The sequence below is a fragment of the Engraulis encrasicolus genome, chromosome 19 (assembly GCF_034702125.1).
Source record: "Engraulis encrasicolus isolate BLACKSEA-1 chromosome 19, IST_EnEncr_1.0, whole genome shotgun sequence".
NCBI classification, from domain to species: domain Eukaryota; kingdom Metazoa; phylum Chordata; class Actinopteri; order Clupeiformes; family Engraulidae; genus Engraulis; species Engraulis encrasicolus.
The window spans coordinates 3,288,633-3,310,015 of record NC_085875.1 but is presented as its reverse complement, the minus strand read 5'-3'; the positions used below and the strand labels follow the sequence as shown (position 1 = coordinate 3,310,015).

General features: G+C 42.9%; 1 protein-coding gene across 1 annotated transcript in view; it reads left to right on the top strand.

Moving 5' to 3' along the window:
- Nucleotides 1–12,117, top strand: part of LOC134435168 (protein delta homolog 1) — a 28,484-nt gene extending 16,367 nt beyond the window's left edge. The window contains exons 2-5 of the mRNA XM_063184021.1: nt 4,421–4,484; nt 5,253–5,383; nt 5,913–6,057; nt 11,181–12,117. Coding sequence (XP_063040091.1) covers nt 4,421–4,484; nt 5,253–5,383; nt 5,913–6,057; nt 11,181–12,117 — 1,277 coding nt within the window. The remainder of the gene's footprint in view (nt 1–4,420; nt 4,485–5,252; nt 5,384–5,912; nt 6,058–11,180) is intronic.
- The last annotated feature ends 9,266 nt before the right edge of the window (nt 12,118–21,383 follow it).

The window sequence follows — 21,383 nt, the reverse complement described above, 5'->3', positions numbered from 1 at the left end:
ATCATTTTCAAAGCATGTGATTCTTGCATTAGATGGAGAATAGAACAAAGAAGGAAAACATATCAGCTGTTAAAACTGAGCAAAATTATTGATTTGGTGGATATTCATTACCATGAAAAATAAACGTGTTTCAAAAGAGTTGTGACAGGGGCAATAAACGGCACAACACAACTTGGCACACTTACACATGTTTAGGTAACACTTTATTTGACGCCGGTGTCATAAGCATGTCATTACAGTGTCATAATACCTGTAGTGTCATGACACAGTCATATAAGTCATAAACATTATGTTCATGTTGACTGTTGGCCTTAAGTGACATTCGGTTATGGCAAAGACAACCCAAAGTTGTGCCATGACACTATTATGACACTGTAATGACATGCTTATGACACCGGCGTCAAGTTAAGTGTTATGTTTATCTGGTGCATGTCATTGAAGCAAAACGTGTTATTGAAATGTATTTACATGCTTTCACTTATTTAGTTTGATGTTTTTGTGTGTATACAAGAATTAATCAAATAAATAATAATTTATACAATAATTTCCCCACAGTGTTTTCACTATCAGGGAAAGACTTGTAACCAGGGCTCGAGTTATAGGGAGATGCGGGGGGATCCCTACAATGAAAATGGTCAAAAATCATCCCCCTCTAAAACAGACATCCCTTCTTCACTTATTATGTTAATATTGCACTTTTAACAACTACATTTTCAAAAATTCTCAGTAGGAGAAACATCTGAATCTCCAATAATCAGAATCCTTCTCTGATCATCCCCCCTGCTTTGATTTTACAACTCGCCCAGTGCTTGTAACCAACAGTATCCAATCCAGTCCAATCAAAATCTATTTTTAAACCAGAAAGGATATCGTTTTCTTGGGGTTTTAGCCTAACATTATAGCTGACAAATGATTATTTTTTATAACACGTTAACATCTTGCTAATGTTCCAAACAGCAAACTGAACAAGGATACTGTATATTTTATGTGATTAGACAAAGTGGGTCATAATTTCATACATTACAACTGTCTATGGTATGGGAGTTTGGAGAAGCTGCCTGTACTGCAGTATTTGACCTATGACCTATGCACAAATCATTATGCAGCTTTTGACAACATTCCGGCACTTGTTTTTTTCCCCCCAGGAACTTAATATAGCAAAAAGTAATTTTCTGTTCCAATTAGTTCTATGTCGGGTGTTTTCTAGTCACTGATTACCCAAACGAAACATGATAGAGTACTTAATGAGGCATGAAGTGTAGCTGTCCGTGAGCAGCACACACACACACACACACACACACACACACACACACACACACACACACAGTCACACACATGCGCGCGCACACACACACACACACACACACACACACACACACACACACACACACACACACACACACACACACACACACACACACACACGCACGCACGCACACATACACACACGCACGCACACACACACTCACACACACACACACACACACACACACACACACACACACACACACACACACACACACACACACACACACACACACACACACACACACACACACACACACACACACACACACACGCACACACACATACACATGAACACACACACACACACAGCTGTTTTGGGGCAGGCGGGCATGTGAGCAGAGCATCAGTCCCTCATTGCTCAGATTGCCGGCATGTGAAAAGTGCTCTTTGGTGCCAGAGTGTGACCTGAATACATCACATGTTGCAGTCGACTCGTTTGGCCACGCTGGTCCCCATCCTTGCCCTCCACACTAAATCAGTATTCCCACCCAGGGCTGTACTGGGGGAGAAATAGGGCCCGGGCACTTTTGGCTTAAAGGGTCCCCTCATAATTAGCGACGAAGAACTGACTCACAAATTAATATACGGTATATATATTTTTGACATTTCTGAAAATAGGGGCCCACAAGGGTGCGGGGCCCAACGAGAAATACCCGCTATGCCAGATGGCCAGTCCGGCCCTGGTCCCCTTGCCCTCCACACCACATCAGTATTCCCACCCATGCAGCCACGGCGTGAATAGACATGGCTGCCGTCTTACAAGCCTCTCTAGTGGCCCAACCCTGGACAACAGCGAGAGAAGCACACACTGAGCCCTTAACCAGATGCACCAATTATTATTATTATAATATATTATTTTTTTTAACATCCGCAAGTCTCATCAAGGCTTAGTCTCCTTTCATAATAATAATAATAATAATCGGTTCCTCTGTGTAGTAGAGCCTTGAGCACTGTTAATGGTGGTTGCTGCTCTGTGGTGGTGGAGGAGGAGGCAGCTTTGCCTTCTGGTTTGAAATCATCCATCAAAAGCAGGAGACACCAGGCTTTGTTCCACGGTATCCATGCCTTCAGGATAAGGGGAGGAGGCACTCTGAGAGAGAGACCCTATGAAAATCAACATCTCACATCTCAGATCTGCAGGCAGCAAATCGATATGTGGCCCCCTCTCTGGCTTATCACAATACCACAGTAAAGCCACACACATGTTCATGCAGAAAGCTGATAGTGCCTATGTTGTCATGAGGGGAAAATGTTGGTTAAATTTGCTGTAAATATTAACCAAGTAGACCTGCGTATTGTCCATTTTAATATGTTTACATAAGCATATGACAATGTCAAAAAGATGATGATGATGTCACATGACATCTCTTAATTGCTTTTCAATCAGTAATAGTGTCCTCAGAGACTGTCTTTGTGGTTGTGGAACAGTAGGGTGTCTTTGTTCGTCCTTAGATGCTTTGATCAAAAGATCACATCAGTTACAACAACATGTCAATATCTTTTAGTAAAATGAGGGCAGAAAGATGGAAGCATTTTTTTCCGCCTGTCTCTCCGCTTGTTGTCTTTGGTAGGCTCATTTACATGTCCATGACTTTCACCATGCCAGAAGCATAGCTGGACCTGCCATGCGCAACAGAGATTAAGAATAATTGTCATTGATACCGTGAGGTCCAAGGTCGACAGGAGAAGCGATGTGTGTGTGAGGGAGAATGGCAAGTGAATGGATGGCTTCCTCGTTTAATTGGGCCTGGGGAATTATACCCTATACAGAATACACTCTGACAGAACGAAACATCCAAATGATTCATTCACACACAGCACACTCGCGTCGGAATCTCGTATCTTAATGTTTTTGAGAGATTTACTGAATGAGCAGACTAATAGCCTTCAAATGCGTAATGGACCTCTCAACACAATGACATCATGGATGAACTAATAAACACCAGCCTACTTGCTGACAGATTTGCTCTAATATTTAGGCGAATTTACTCCGGTAGAATAACATCAAGCGTTAAAATGACAACATAGTTCATTCAGGAGATTGCAGATATACCCCATAGCCTGTCGCTGAGAATACGCCCAACTCTGACAGCTTAGTCCGCATTAGATCCATCGCAATTCCCTTCTCTGGGGTGAGAGAGAGGCAAGTTTCTTGCCCGTTCAGATGGCTGAAGTGCTGGACAGCTCCTCCGCGACTCCGTGTGGGCGGGGCGTAAAGTGGACCGTCTCTCCATCGTCTGCATGCACTCCTCGCGCTGGATTGTCCCTGAGAAGCTTTCCCAGAATTGGCTTCATCCCAGAGCGGTAATATATAGTTAATTGTAGAGCACACTGATGTAAATATCTTTTCTCGTTTTCTTGCCCAGGAAGTATTCCTAGAAGGTATTTGGATTTTTGTCTTATTAGCGAAGGACACCAGGACTAATTTTTTTGGGAAACTGATTTTCAGACATTGGTCTCAGACAATGGTCCCTTTGTGTGTGATTACTTCATTTTGAACAAACTGTGTTGATTTTCTACCAAGGCGTGAACGGAGCCTACGTTTAAAGCTCAAGGCGTTTTTTTACCTGTAACTTTGGCAAGGCGGACATTGTGATTCATCACCGCACAATCTCCTTGTAGGCTATCTTCGAATCAGAGGCTACACGTCTTGGAGCGCTACCTGCAACACTTACCTTACACATTACACATGCTTCTTCAGAGATAGCCTACCTGGACATACCACGGACCCGGAGATGAATGCGTTCAGAGTCCATATATTGTTTTTGTTTTGCTTTTTAGCTGTTGACGTCGGAAAAGGTAAAACAACACAAAAAAGAGAGAAAAAACCCCCAGTATTCTTATTATTATTATTGTTGTTGCTATTAGGACTATTATTATTATTATTATTATTATTATTATTATTATTATTATTAGTCTGTTATTATTAGGCCTATTATTATTATGCCTATCATTATTAGGCCTATTCTACATGTTTTTATAGCCTACAATTGTGTTTTTGTGGAAGTAAGATTGGCTAAAAATACAGTAATTAGGCTACAACCAGTAGAATAACCACTCTGTGTTATAAATGGACATTTATTCATGTTGCTCTGCTTACACCCTGAAACAGGATTGGAATGCGCAGCCGGATGTAATGAAGACAATGGGGTTTGTGAAGAAAATGGCACATGCAGGTACTGTATGTATGGAATCTTTATTCTGTAGCTTACTGCTTGTTGGCATAGTGTTGAAATCCCTTAATGGTCTCCTGCTGGCACGTAGGCTAGCAAGTAGGCTATGGGGCCCCAAATGAGAACCTAGAAGTCCCCCCCCCCCTGTTTTGTGAGACTACCCAATTGTAAACAGGAAACACACCCCAGTGTAGTGATTGCTTTCTGGCAGTGAAAGCAGGGCAGGCCAGAACAGTGTTACACCTGCCCAATCTGATTTAGACAAGTGGTTCTTACCTGCGGGAAGAGTCTTGGGACCCACAATGTTCCATGGTCATTATGTTCTGACCCATTTTTTTGGTCTCGCTATCGGAATCTTCAAATAATTATGAAAGATATATATATGCATTTGAAAATACGCATCATAATTTGCATTGTATGCGGACATACAACATATGAAACGTGTGTCACTCTTTCTTCAGTCATTTATTCAATACCACCTTGTTTCAATTTTGTGACTGACAATAAAAGGATGAATTAATACATTTTTACACTGAAACTCCGAGACCCACCCAGGAGCCATCCGCTACCCACTTTTGGGTCCCGACCCACCAGTTAAGAGACACTGATTTAGACTATATTGTCAGCTGTGAGATTCTGAATTCAAAATGTTTTATTCATGCCAAAGGGTTGTTTTATTGCCAGGGCTCCTTCTGTACAGTATTTCAATGAGGGAAAAATCATTTTGTGGAGGTCACACGTGTCAATGTTAATATCTCCTCCTCTCCTCAGGTGCAAAGCAGGTTGGCAGGGCGCGGTGTGCGAGCAGTGTGTGCCGTTCCCCGGCTGCGTTCATGGGACGTGTGAAAAGCCCTGGCAGTGTGTGTGTGAGGACGGCTGGATAGGGAGCCATTGTGACCAAGGTGAGGAGACGGAGTCCGAGCATCGCGCCTGAGCCTGATTGCAAATCATTAGTCTGTCCTGAGGGATTGGTCACGTGATGGTGTGGCTTTTTTGTATGCTCTCTCCTTGTAGCTATAGACCTTTTCTGGGGTGGCGGGTAAGGAAGGCTAAAAATAACTCGCAGCTGTCTCCCTCCTGTTTGAGGGTCTTATCTGGGATATCGTGCACAAACTAATGAGATTCTGCTTTTACTGCATGTCTTCTTCTGTCTGTTTTCTCATTCCATTCCTTTACCACCGCTCTCAAGAGACTGCGACTTACAATAAAGGGAGATCAAACGAGAGAGAGAGAGAGAGAGAGAGAAAGAGAAAGAGAAAGAGAAAGAGAAAGAGAAAGAGAAAGAAAGAAATAGAGGATTCTATATTTGTGCTAAACGAGCAAAAACAAGAGGCACAATAATAGAAAAAAAGAGACAGAGAAGTAATTTTTCCAAACCAGAATTCCACCCACCTCATCATTGTCTGTGTTCTGTGTTTGGCTCTTCCTCAGACACCAACCCTTGCTCCTCTAAGCCTTGCTCTGGCAACTCCACCTGCATCGAGACGGGCGAGGGGGGGTACCTGTGTGTCTGCCCCCCTGGGGGGTACTCTGGGGACCGCTGCCACCTCCGGAGGGGACAATGCCAGGACGCCAGGTAATGAGCCAGGGGCGGAGCTATAGGGGGGGGGGGGCAGGGTACTGTATGGGGGGCCTTATCAGTGTTTCGCCCCCCGGGGCCCTGTGTGCCTGTGTGTTCCATGATAATGAGACAGGGACGGAGCTGTAGGGGGGAGCAGGGTACTTGGCCCTGGGCCCAGGGCCCTGCTGTATTGATAGTTGGGGCCCTATTATGAGCCAGGTTCGGAGCTATGGGGCCAGGAGGGGAGCAGGGTATTTGCCCCTGGGCCCAGGGCCCTTCCGCATTGATATTGAGTTGGGGCCCTATTATGAACTTGGCAGGCTGTATGGGGGGCCTTATCAGTGTTTCTCCCCCGGGGCCCTGTGTGCATTTCTTCCGCCACTGTAATGAGCCACCTCCAGCATCTCCTCTCATGGTGTCCTATTCAGGCCGTTCTTTTTGAAATGAAAACTGCAGTCATACAGGGAAAAACACATACTGTACAGTACATACTGTGCTCCTTTTCACAGCTTTTTTTCTTTAGTCCCCTCTGGGGTGCATTTCCCGAAACCATAGTTGCTAACTGTGCTAGCTACTTTGTTGTTTGCAATGAAATTTCCCATTGGCAACTACCAAAGTTGCTAACTGGCTTTCGAGAAACTCACCACACAGACAGACATGGGTAAGGGTCAATAAACATCCTCTGGGTCAGCTGAGCTCGGCTCTCCAAATTCATTTTATATACCTAATAGAGCTGTAACGATACACTCAACTCACGACTCGGTTCGTATCACGATTTTTGACTTACGGTTCGATACCCACAATTTCTGAAATGTATCTCATTTGAAGTTTGGAAGTACCATCACATCAAATTATATGGCTGAATTCAGCTCGAATGATAGGCACGCCTATTTACAGTAACCAGCTGCATATCAATTAACTATCCAGCATTTATTCACACCTGTCTCCAGTCAGAAATTGTCTTTCTCGCTCGCACCCACCACCTACTCGTTCACCTCCTTTACGCCGCTCTTCTATTGATTCGTCAAACGTCTTGCCCTAGCTTCCTCTCAGATCACCTCACTCCATTGCTCTCCAACCATCATCCACCAGGGTTTACACATGTCTGCGGGCGCAGATACTGCCGAGCTCTCAGTGGCGACCCGTACTCCCGAGCTTGAGAATGTTTACTGCATAGACATTTCTCAGCCGTGGCAGAACTTCAGCACCACGGCCAGCGACATTGCCCAATACGCCACGTAATCTATCTCAGCTTCTTGAATGCAGTGGTCCCTGCGGACCCCATGAAGCACTTTGATGATCGGTCCACTGTGTGGACAGCCACTCTCCTGCGAGAGCGGCACGATCACGAGAAGTCTGTTCTCCAGAGAGAACGAAGATGTATGCATACATGCTTAATCCAAATTTCAGAGAGTGAACTAATGAACAGAGGCTCTGCGCAGAGGGGCTGACTCAGTTTGGGGTGATGAGTTTCCATCCATTTCCCACATGAAGTGGATTACTGTTTCATCAAAATCTTCTGTTTGCGCCCTTTCCTTCCTCCACACCAGAATGCCTTTGTCACCTTTTTAAAATTGCATCCAAAGATCACTCCAGCATCCTTGAAATATGAGGGTCTTAGACTAGAGCATCTTAATCTCTCCTGAGGAAATGAAATGTCCTGTTGAGCTTGGCCTCTGATATGGCTTCTTGAGGGGGTTCAGTGAAAATCGTGTCTCGCTATCACAGATGGTTTTTACAATTCATTTTTTGTACCTATTGTGGCTATTTTTTTTTTAAGTCAATACATTTCTAGTGCAAAATATGTTTTAAAGCTTTGTTTTTTTTTAAAAAAGCAATGCAATTATAACAAACAATCATTTTTTCTCTGTGCTTCCCCTTGGGTGGTCTTGCCGTAGGCCTACTCTCATTCAAATGTTGTATCCAGATGGTGTGGTGTTGCCTAATTAAGCTCTGAACTCTGTTTGAGTTTTCAAAAGGATTGAATCTTCTTTTACCCAGTCACTAGTTATTCGTCTGGAAGAAGGCATAAATTAATGCATCATCCTTCTTTGTTCACACCCTCCCTCATCCTTTGTTTTGTTGATTGGCTCGGTTGGGAGCCTCGTCAAAGAATATCAGACGTAACGTGCACGGAAATAAATATTGAGTAGAAGTTTACTGATAGACAGGCTAAGCTTGCCCATTAAGTGTAGCAGATGAACTGTAATTGATCTGTTTCCTTGTTGATGTCTTTCACTAGTTTGAATACATTCTTCTCCAATGGCGTTTATAAAATACTTCTTACAGTTAAGTAGCTGTCAGCATTTTTTAAAGCATCTTAATTGCTAAATACCTTCTTGACAGTGTTACCATATTAACTAGGCCTATACACATATACATTTATAAACTTATATATCAAATACAAATAATATAGCCTATTATATACATAGATCAGGGTCATGCTTAAACCAAACAACTATTGTGAAAACAAAGCTAAAACATTTGGGGCAAATCCATCCACCCGGTCAGAAGTTATGGGCCAAACAAAACTTGAATTCAAGTGTTGACTTCCAAAATCTAATCAGCTCATGAACCTACCCTAGAACATTAACACACCGAATCTGGGACAAATCCATCCATCTGTTCAAAAGTTAAATCCAATCTGTGCAAAAACCATCCCCATCACTCCGCAGCGAATTGGTCAAAGGAGACTTCTTTTTGTAGCTGAGTGTTTCACCTGACCAAAATTGTTTTAACCCCTTAAGACACTGCATTATAAATTAGCTGTTACCAGAATGACAATGACCAACTCGTAATGTAATACTAAAGGCCCCGTGCAATGTCATAGTGGTGTAGTAGTTAACTTTCAATGTCTATTACAGTGTGACATAGGAGGTACTGCGTGCATTAAGGGGCCACATAATGAAAACAAAGTGTGACCCATGTCTGATTTTTTAAATGTTGGCCTACTGTGTGTTTCTCTCACATTTACCAGAGATAGCAAGAATCTTCCTGTTTTCTCTCTGGATTTACTCTTCTTATAGTAAATTAAATGAATGTGATTTCATTACTGTAACTACATGTAAGCTATCCACTTTGACCTGTGATCTACTGTACCATTTTCACATATTGCATTGTAATAACAAGCCTTTTTCACGGGCCCCGTGGTAATTCTCTGCAGACCCCCAGCAGTTCCTGGGGTCCCTGGACCCCACTTTGAGGAAAGAAGGGAACCGGTATCTATCTAACGCCCTGGATCTTTAAACCAGTGTTTCTCAAACTTTGTCAGACCGAGGACCACTTTGTACCCTCAAGAATGATCAGGGACCACCTATCAACTAAATTGACAGCTGGCGGGTGATAATTTGACACTGCTAATTCCGATGCAGGTCACTTACTTTTTATTCACATTTACAAGCCTGTCTTATTGTGGTGAAAATATGACTTCAGCTATGTTTAGCTTTGTAATAATGTTACAAATATAGCCTACTGCTAGCTTGTCTTGGAAAAGTAGAAATCCCCTCGCGGACCACCTGAGCTTTGTCACGGACCACCAGTGGTCCCCGGACCACACTTTGAGAATCACTGCTTTAAAGGAACTAGGAGCTTTGACACTGGACCTGTAGATTACATCTATTTCACCCAAAGGAGTTGCCAGGCTGTCAAGATATGAATGGGCATCAGAGTCGTTATGGCCATAGCCTACATTTCCCAAGGCCAAAACTGCTCCGATAGTGGAGAGCACTTAGGCCTAAGCACTGCCTTGAATTTTGCAAATAACACACAATTGATGATCCTTCTTGTCCAATATGTGCTCTCAAAAGTCTGCTGAGTCCTGTCCTGACCTCGTCACCCTCCTGTGTTGGGCCATGTGTTGTTTATTGTGGTTGATTATTTTCTCGAATATGTACAGTAGCTCTGGGTACTCTTCATTACACTGCAATGTACTGCGTAAACACATGTGTTTTGCTGTGTGGAATGATGAACTAGCTTGATAGACCTACTTAGATGTTGTGCTTACAGAAGATTATTTTGTAGGGCAACACCACTGCTTTCTTCTGTTTTTCTTCGTTGATTGCGTTTTGGTTTGTCTTAACTTTTCTTTTCTCAGTTTTAATGAATCCGCGGTTGGGGTAAACACAAGTGTTTCATGCCTTTTTGATGTGTTCATCATGTTCCTTTTCCATATCATGTCTGCCTGCTGTCCTCGCATAGCAAGCTCACTCAATAAACATGACTGAATGAAAACCCTAAGCACGGGGCGCCGTGGTTCAATGAGCTAAGACATTGTACCATTACACTGGCGACCCGGGTTCGATTCCGGTCCAAGGTCCTTTGCTGATCCTTCCACCCTGATCCCTCTGTCTCTCTCCCATTTGTTTCCTGTCACACTCTCACACTGTCCCATCCTAAATAAGGGCATAAAAGTAGAAAAATATCTTTAAAAAACATGAGCAATACCACAGCAAGCACACTTATTACCGCTCCATCTATCCTGCCACTTGTGACTTGGGGCTTGCATAATAATATTTTAAGAGCTGTCTGGTGAGAATAAATGAATGGTTATGCAGCATGAATATGAATGAGTGTGTGGCAGGATGTAATAACTTTGAATGTACTTGAACTGAGCATTTGCAATGGTTTACCCTCAGGCTGCAGGCAAGGTCTTTGAAATATTGAAATGTGTTCTTCCATTTAAAGATGCACATTTGCTCTTTTTGGCCGACATCTCATTGTTGTGCATATTAAAGGTACGGTGTAGCTATTACCCTGCTACATTGTAACATAACTCTTTTGCCATTCTAAGTAAAATTGGTGAATAAAGTACAGGCCTACGGTATGGATGGTTTTGCTACCAGGTAACAACTTCTCTCTGTTACCCTCTTGTTCCCCAGAAAGTACACAATAATTACGTAAGGCAAAGCTGTAGGTTTGGCTTGGAAAGTGGTGGGGACATTTCAATGGCAAATTGTCCGCGTATGCTATTTTTGCGCTATATTTGTGAAAAAAGTGGTGGGGACAATCTAGGTTAAGGTCAAAAGTGGTATGGATATGTCCCCACCATCCACATCTAAAATTACGTGGACGTAAGGTACCATAACTGTACCATAATAAAAAGTGTTTCTAATGTTATTTTTATTATCATTATCTTGCAGCACCATCTGCCAAAATGGAGGAACCTGCCAAGATGCTCAGGACTTCGCATTGCAACCCACCTGTGTCTGCCCAGCTGGTTTCACTGGAGAGTTTTGCGAGCTCAAAATCAGCCCATGCCACCCAAACCCGTGTGCCAATGGAGGGATCTGTGCTGCTGAAGGCGACGGCACCACCAGCCACACCTGCAGCTGCCCACCCGGATATGGAGGTGCCAGCTGCCAGAACGCCACTGCCCCCACAGCCCCCCTCTCCCCATGCCCCACCAGCCCATGCCTCAATGGCGGTTCCTGCCTCAACAACACCGCCGCTGGTGCCGCTGGTACCGCTGGCGCTGTGCCCCGCTGCCTGTGCCCACCGGATTTCACCGGGCCACAGTGCGCCCAGGCCCACCACAGATCCAAACCTCGACCCACGGGCAGGCTGCGGCCCAAGCACCCAGACGCCCAAATGGTGGCGGCAGCCCACGCCGCCGCCGCCGCAGCCGCCCACGCTAGCCACCACGGAGCAGCCTCCCTGCAGCAGCAGCAGCAGCAGCAGCACTACAGCCTTCCCGCCTACGCCTTCCACAAGCTGCTGCGGCCCCCGGAGCGCGAGCTGCTGAAGATCACGCTGAAGGAGACGGTGCACACGTCGTCCGGGCCGCTGGTGACGCGCAGCCAGCTGGTCTGCTTCGCCGTGCTGGGCCTGCTCACCTGCCTGGTAGTGCTGGGCACCACGGCCATCGTCTTCTTCGGACGCTGCGAGGCCTGGATGGCCAACGCCAAGTACACCCAGCTGGTCAGGCAGCAGAGAGATCAGCTGCTGAGAACAAGTGGTGGAGATGGAGGTGGAGGTGGAAGTGGAGGTGGAGGAGGTGGGGAGGCTCATTCGGTTAATATCATCCTGCCGGAGAAAATCAAACTGACAAATTACGGCAACCATTACACATCGATCTGAACCCCGGGCAGGGGGTGTGTGACATGAGCTGTGGCAGAGACTAAAGTGGGGTTGTTGTGGAAGTGTGTGTGTGTGTGTGTGTGTGTGTGTGTGTGTGTGTGTGTGTGTGTGTGTGTGTGTGTGTGTGTGTGTGTGTGTGTGTTACAGAGAGAGAGAGAGAGAGAGAGAGAGAGAGAGAGAGAGAGAGAGGGGAAGACCAAGGTATTGAGTCCCATGTGTACTTAGGTAGGGATGCACAGCTGTATTCATAATTGTCTGTGGTCTCTATCTATCAAATCAACATCCCAGGACTCAGAGACAGAAGGGTCTTCAACCGTCACCATGACAACTGAATGTAATCAGCAAACACTTTGTGCCACAAAAACAATGCCAACAAATGGTTCAGTATTATGAACATTTAATGTACTGTAACTAAATGTAAATATTTTGTGAGTCAAAACATCTGTTGGCTGTCTGCTTTCATTTGATTTATTATTTACATGAAATACACTAATGTCTTGTACAAGATGTAAATTGCTGCATACAACATTAAGCTAACAGTTTCTGTGATGTTGTTCCACCAATCCTTTAAACTACTTTTCTCCAAGGCTATAAAGGATACTAGCATTTTGTTGGAATAAAAATTTATTTTAATCTGTAGCCTCACCACCTGCAGATTTTAAACATGTAAAGAGTTCGTTTTTCAGTAAAGTGCAGTAAATAGACAGCTCTGTTGTTGTTTACTCTTTGTAATATTAACCTTATGTAAATGTTTATGTATGATATTAAACTATGAGAATAGCACCACTGGTTTGTGCAGACTCATTTCTGTAGTTTCATAATAGGGCTTAACGATCCAGCACCATTGCAATGTTAGGCCCTGCCCACAATAAAGTGGATAAATAATGAGAACATAGTTATGTTGCCGATTATGCCTCTCGTCCTTCACACAATTCGAAAACAAAATACTAAGCTTTTTAAAAGTGACTGCTTCAGTGGAGACATCAAAAACCGCTAGCTTCCGTAGTGGCAGACCACTCTGAAAACAATATAAAACCATGACACATTATTTATCTGGCTTAATGTGGAGGACATGGCCTTAGTTTGGCCCTTTGAGCAGTAAGGACTCCCCCCCCCCCTAATTCTTCTGCAATTTTACTTTCTAAGCTACCACAGAAAATTCTAATTTCATATGTGATTGTAGTCCTCAAAGGACTTAGCCAAGCTTTGGCCCAGCTCTAAAATCCAGTTTACGCCAGTCAGAGTGAGAAAAAAAATCAGTATGTGTCACCTCATTAAAACCAATCCCTGCTGAGCATTGTGATATGCTACTGTGTCCGTCCTGACATGACTGTGTCTCAGCTGGTACCTCATGTGGCAGTGAGGTTTGAAGTATCTTTATTTAGTTGCACTATGTCTCATTTTTAAAAATAGCTGTTATATCACATCACAAGGAGCGTTGGGGAGTGATGAAATGTGTGACACTCAGTCAGGGGCTCTAAAGGTCGTCTACATCTGGAAAAAAAGGGCTAATGCCAGAATGAATTTTGACACGCAGAGAATAGGCTGGTATTATTTGCCCAAGACACGGCCTGTAGTAGATCAGTTGACAGTATATATACACACTAGACAGCATACACACACTATAGTACACACTTTGGGCTCTTTATGACATGCCTCAACCTTTGCTTTTCATTTGTTGACCTCCAATGTCACTTCCTATTTAATAATAAATGTAACTCTTGTTATGTTTGCTACAGGAAGTCTATCATGCACCCTATTTTCCTGGATTTCCATCGATGGCTAGTGTTTTGAAAAGGAAGAAAAGTGTCATTATAATGTAATCATGTCTGTGAGGCAGAGGTGTTAAATGTTTTCGCATCACTATGTGTGGCATTTTGTAAACTGATTTTGATTGTGGGAAGTTTACATTTTAGTATACAGAACTGCAAATATAAAAAGAAAACCCTGAAAAGGTCAAAAAAGACTTTTGCTGCCACTATGTGGTTGAAGAAGCAATAGCATCATTGTCTGAGAACATGAACAGAGTTTCACATGAACATCTACCAATTAAATTAAAGACTTTTGCTCGCAGCCTCTTACTGCAGTTGGGCCCGTCGACAGGCCTGTTCACTCTACTGTACACACTAAACACTCAACTGCATCATAACAACATTGCTATGACAATGAAAGGAGGTAACCAATTAAGACTTTTGGTCCTTTTGGTGACAATAAGGTTATACCAGAGGCGCTGTGTTAATCTTAGGGGTTCATCTAAAACTCTTTTGATTTCCATTGCTTGACAAGTTTTGCAAATATGAAGCCATCTTGTCAGAACTGTAAATATAATGTACAAGACACAAACACATTCAGATCATAGCCTAAATTCTCATCTGTCAAACTACAATTCTTTGTCACAATGTGACTCTGCTGAGAAATATAAAGCCTTTTAAAAGTGAATGCCCAGCTGGGAAACTCCTACTCCCGATGTCATTGTGACACAGCACTCCACAGCACATTGCACACAACAAAACTGCATTTTATGCCTCACCCGTGCAAGGGGGCAGTTACCAATGGCACCCCAAGGGAGCAGTGCGGTGGGACGGTACCATGCTCAGGGTACCTCAGTCATGGAGGAGGAGGACGGCGGAGAGCACTGGTTAATTATTCCCCCCTCCAACCTGGTGGGTTGGGAGTTGAACCGGCAACCTTTGGGCTAGACCTCAGTCGTCTCGCTCCCGTTCTGCCACGCTCTAGTGCGAATCTGGCCTAATATTTCATATCAATTGAATTATGTAGGCCTAGTTTACTAAACAGTAAGGAAACAAACATGTGGTATAATAATATGATAGCACAACTCATGAGTAATGAGTCATGATGCCTTCCTAGTTGAAAACATACACAGTAGCACTAGCCTTCATCTTTCTACATTCCCTCGGGACAGATCATTATTACAGTGGTGAGCTTAACGTACCGGCAATAATATCCTCCACTTAGGAAGTGAATCACCGCTTGCTTGTAGCCTAGGGGTGGGCAATTATTTTGGCCCGAGGGCCGCATTGGGTTTAGAATATTGACTGAAGGGCCGGATGCCACAAACAACTTGCCCGTGTCAATACTAAAACATAGCGTACGCTGATGTAATTTGGCAGAAATGATATTCCTGCACATTGTAACTAAATGTATTTCGATGAAGCCTATGTGTTTGGTTAATCTTAAATTCGCAAGACTCTTGTTTTAGCTAGCATTTTAAGAATGTTGAGTAACCGTCTGAATTTGGATTTTAAAGTTGTCTTTCTTGTAAAGGCTCTGGGGGCCACATGAAATGGCTCAGGGGGCTGCATGTGGCCCCAGGGCCTGGGTTTGCCCATGTCTGTTGTAGCCTACATGGCCATGTCTTCCACAATGTTTCTTTTTCCACACTTGGGATTAAAGGATTTATGATTTGATCGTTCTTTTTATTATTATTATTTTACAGGATAATGATAATAACAATAAAAGAATTAATATTAATGTTAATATTATTATTATTAATAATGATGATAATAATAATAACAACAATTTAAAATAGGAATAATAGTAGTAGGCCTAATAATTATCATTATCATTATCATCATCATAATCATAATCTAATAATACCATTGCAATAATAAAAAACAACAAAACAGCTAACATTATTAGGCTAATAAATATGAGGCAGTATAGGCAGTCAGTAAATTATTGAAAATACAGTAAATTGTATGGAGATGATTACTGTGTAGGGTCAAGGTATACCCCCGCAGCCCCGCGAGACAGGGGGGCCCATACAAGGCGGGGGGCCCACATGGGCCCTTGACTTGAAGAAACGGGCCCCCTCCACATGATATTAGACCCTCTTTTTTCGTTCGGGGGCCCATTCTTCGTAGCTTGCAGGGGGGCCTGAAGTACTTTCGTTACGCCAGTAGTGGGGTCTTAACTATTTCCTTATGTTCTGCAATTACCAGCATAACCAGTAGGTGGCAGCTGTGTACCAAAAACGTCTTTTGAGCCTGTGTCCTGCTGTGACCTCAGATGAGGGAAGTGAGTAGGGAGCAGCCGTCGCCTCGGAACAGAGGTAAGATGATGAAGACTGGCATCACTGCTGTCAAAACAGAGGGTTAAAACAGACCTAGACGTCAATAGATGAAATATGTTTGACCATAGCCTATATTTCATTCTTATGTTATGCAAAGGGTTGCTGTTTATTTAAATGAGAGCCTCTAAAATGAGCAATAGGATGCTCCAGCAAGTCCCACTTACTGGCCTTGGTAAATTCTGTTTATGATGTGGGCTTGCTTAAGCAAGACTAGTTACTGTTCTTGGTACTCTAAATCCTGTGTATATGTAGCTTATAGCCAAACCTATTCTAAAATGGCAACCACAATATATTTTCACCTACAAACTCGTTTGAAAATGTGTTAGAGCGGTCTAGAATATGACTCTGACTGGTGTAAATTTCATTCATTCATTCATTCATTCATTCATTAATTCATTTCATTCAACTATATTTTGTGAATTAAAAATTACGCAGTAAAAGTGTGTCCATTTGAGGGAGGCATGGAACACTCAGACCAACTGACAGTTTGTTGGGGGTTTTATTTTCTACATTTTGGATTCAAATTTTAGAACTCTGCTGTTAGAAGACTCCTATGCAGCTGCTGGGTATAATCTTGCTCTGGAGATTACTTTACTTTCTAAGGCTGTATCTCAAAGTCAAGGATCCTGGCCTAGGACCTGAAACGCCCAGTGATTGGACAGTGTACTGTATGTTGTGCACTGAAAGTCTCCAAAGTATGATGTATTGTTTTGTTTTTATACTTTAAGGTTTAGATTTTTCCGTGACGATTGTCTTCAAAACACAGATACATTTTCAGTGCATTGACGGCATGGCTTCATTGCAGCTATTGGGTTGATCTGCGTGAAAAGAACGTGGTGTGGGTGAAATCTGAAGAACTTGAGCAGGAAAGGAGGACACAACATAAATCACCCCGGCATGTCAATTTCAATTATGTAAATGTTCAGAACAAACATGTCAAGGTGCATTCTTTTGGATCACTCCACCATCGTATGTTTTAACGCCATTTCTCTGCACAGTATCACTTTTTGGTGTTGGTGTCTTGGTGTGATCTGGACTGGAGTTCCCACAGAGTCATAAAAATAAAGCAAGAGCTGTAGTTTTTCAACCAATCTGCTCTCTCTCTGTCTCAGGGGCTTGAGGCCTGCTTGACCTATCCCCTCTCTCGAAAAGCTATAGAACGCACTGTTCCCCTGTCGAGGGGGGGTGGGGGGGTGGTTGGGGGAGTTGGGGGGGTGATGGATTCAAAGCATTCCTTCCATGCTTGTGTGTTCTGAGCTGCAGAAATGGATGGATGTGCTGAAGGCTCCAGGAAGGTACCCCATGGTCGTAAATACAGGGAGGGATCATAAATACAGTCTTACCAGATGAGATCCACATGGATACGGGGGAAAGGGCCGTGCAAAGCCCCCCGTAGCCCCCCGTAAGCCGTCAAGCGTCTACTACCAATCAACATGTCAGATACTCTCCTGGACAGGGCTGGACTGGCCATCTGGCAGCATAGCGGACATTTCCCGGTGGGCCCCGCACCCTCGTGGGCCCCGCACCCTCGTGGGCCCCTATTTTCAGAAATGTAATCTTTTTTGGTAACACTTTACAATAACATCCTATTCACAGCTTTATAAACACTTTATAAATAATGAACTAACTATCAACAAAATGTTTACAAATGGCAAGAAATACTATGTTAACACAGCAGACACAGCGCAGTCGCACCGGTCCTGGAAGGTTGTCCTCCAAAGACCAGTTGGCATGACACCACATAAAGCTGACACAGTAGAAATTGATTACCACTCCACTGTGCAGTCATAGTTTGGTTATTACCCATTTGCAAACATTTCTAAATGCTTTGTTAAATGTTAATTGTTATTAAATGTTAATAAAGTGTTTATAAAGCAGTCAATAGGACTTTTATTGTAAAGTGTTACCTTTGTTTTTTTTTTTTTAAACAATACAGGTGAGTCAGTTCTGCGCCGCTAATTATGAAGCGCCCCTTTAAGCCAAAAGTGCCCGGGTCCTATTTCTCCCCCAGTCCAACCCTGCTCCTGGAGAACCTGATACTTAACTCCAGGTCTTTGTAAGAAAGTACAGTACAGTGCAGTGCAGGAAAGGGTGTTTTCTTTAGTGCAATATGGCATTACTTTAAAGGAAATGTAAACCGCACACCCAAGCGCCCAAGAGGTTAAAGTTTCAACCTGTAACAACACCACTAAAGTTCCTGGAAAGCAGGGGTTATTAAATGGAATTTCGTTTGTTGACTTTATTTGCTTTTTTCTCTTTTTTTTCTGGCACGCCACCCTGGGTGATATACATTTTAATGGCGAAAAAGCAATAAAAGTGAGCAGTGTAGTGTAGACACTTTAGACTTGTCAAGCCCAACGGATACTTGCAAGTGGGTAGCCTACTTATTCCACACAAACAAAGGCAACATGAAAATAACTGAAAATGCACAACAATACCTCTTTTAATAGGATATGTTCTAAGTATTTCTTCTGTTCTTGCACTTTATATATTTGTATACGTGTAGTGCATAGGTACTCTAGGTGTAATGTATGTGTACTGTCTAATTCTTTATGTCCACACCTAAAGTCTATGTCTATGTCTGCATGGGAAAGTAAGAAACGTAATTTCAATTATTTGTAAGACCAGCGCATGTAAAAAAATTGACAATAAAGCCTACTTGACTTGACTTGACTTGAACATAAAGGAGGCCAAGAGGTAGTGCAGTATACATATGGCATACCACCACATCGCTGTTTCATGAAACTAACTTGTCCACAACACCAGCAACAACATTCAACTGCAGTAAGCTTTTGTTCTTTAACACTTCTTGGAGGCAGACACAGCTGTTTCTGTAATGATGATCAAAAGCATAAGCTCTGTTTTGCACTCCCCCATGTTTAGCTGTGTTCATAAAGAATATGTCATACCATTTCTTTAGTGTTGTATACAGGGTGCAATTTGTAGGGGGGATGGGAGGGATTGTCCCCCCTTCTGGTATTGATATCTTCACTTTTCCTACATGATTTTAATAGTGGCTGTATGTAACTCCATTGATAATGCTTAAAATCTGAAACATATCCCCCCTTCTGGTTCTTCAACAAATCGCACCCTGGTTGTATATGCCGATACTTTGTGCAGATATTCAAAGATCTGAAGCTCCTGTGCACAGCCAAGTTCCAGGTGCTGGTGAAGTGCAGTCATCAGTAATTGAAAGTAAACAAGAAGGCACATTGGTGGACTTGAGTTTGCTTGATTTTGCTGCAAAATCAAGTCCACCAGTGTGTGGTGATCCTTCTTGTTTACTTTGTGCAGATACTTTGTCTTTCCATATACAGCACATACTCCGTACAGCAGAAGTGTGCGATCCATTCATATCATGTCTCTCAGGTATGAATGAACTGGGATGAAGGGCAGTCAGGTCAAGTCCTATAGTCATAAAGTCCTTGATTAAACCGAAATCATTGTTGACTCCTTATAAGCACTAAATGCCAACCCTTCACCCACTTCGATGGCCAACCCTTCACTTTAAATAAAGCCTTTTATGTTGTTGACAATTTGTTGGAATCAGGGGCCAGCAGTACTGCACAACTATGCTGAATGTGCCCTTTGTTCCCGACTTCAGGACCTTGCCATGGCTGGAGTCTATAAGTTCATTCAGTTGCTATACTAGTTCATCATGGTTACCTGTCCTGGCTTGCACTTTAATGTCAGTCTGTAGATGTCTGCTGGCCCTGTGTATGTTAATGCCCAGCATGGTATAGACTAGAGAGAGAAACATCAATTCATTTTCCTTGTATGACTTGTGGAATATGAAGAAAGTGACAATAAAAGCTGACTTGACTTGACTTGATGAAAAAACAATTATTGCAAGTACTCAAAGACCTCTGAAAGCCTGAGTAAATGCTCTTTTCATTGCCTGAAAATAAAAGCACACGTTCCATTAATGTTGAATGGTAACACTTTATTTCAGGGATACATCTATTAGCAGTAATACATACAATATTAATGCCTGTGTAAGTAACTTGCAAGGCATGTACTAAGCAAAATCAGACAGTTGTTAGACATTTATTCGCAAATGTCTTGTTCATGCACAATAAGGGATTTATTACCAATATAACCTTAGTAAGGACCTAGTAGACCTAGATTTCTATTTATGAGTAAGCAGTAAGGGCAAAAATACTATGTGTATAAGCTCTTGGTACACTGTGTGAACAAACCCTGAACAGTGTGAAAACAGATGTGGAATAAGGGTCCCTATTCTAAAGTGATGCATTGCTCAGCCCAGATGGCTTAGGGCCCCCGTTACCATATTGATTGATGTTAATGTGTCTTTCGCAGATAATGCTCTGATAAGCTGGGAATGTGTCACAGACAAACTCATACACCTGTAACCTAATGGGACATGACAGCTACACAGTAAATTGTGCAGTGTCAATTCAACACATACAGAGCTAAACCAACACTATGAGTGTTCATTTGAACTCTTTAACCCATTGTGTCCTGGAGCGACATATACGCTGCATTCACGTTCTTGAGAATGTGGGCATGTTAGAGCTGAATGAAGACTATACTAGTGCAAAATGAAGGTTCTATATTATAAATGTAACCTATTTCATGTTTGTATGTGCTTCGGAGGCTGAGATATTTAGGATTTAATAGACAGAGGGCACCCTTTCCCAAAAAGGGCTTAGGACAAAATGGGTTAATTGTTATATCAACATTGCCAAATGTACTCTATAGTGCAGCTGTGGGTTTCATATTTCAACAGCCTTTTACTGTGTGTAAAATGATAAGAAACTAGTTATGCAATTAGAGAGTGCAGACTACCGCCAAGGAAGCTGTTTGGTAGAACATTGGACTATGTTACACCCTAATTTCTTTCAAGTATTTCGGCCTTGTCTTTCTGCCTTGTCACCATCACTAACACCAACCTGTGGGAACTCACCAAACAAGACCCAATACAAATACAAATCAGGAGGAGGAAATGGAAGTGGATAGGGCATGCATTAAGACGAAAAGAAGCAATAACCAACCAAGCACAGACATGGAACCCACAGGGAAAAAGAAAAAGAGGCAGACCAAGAACCTCCTGGAGAAGAACTGTGGAGCGGGAGATGAAGGAGGAGGGGCTATCATGGCAACAACTGGAGCGGAGGGCCCAATACAGGAGAGGATGGAGGACATTCGTCAA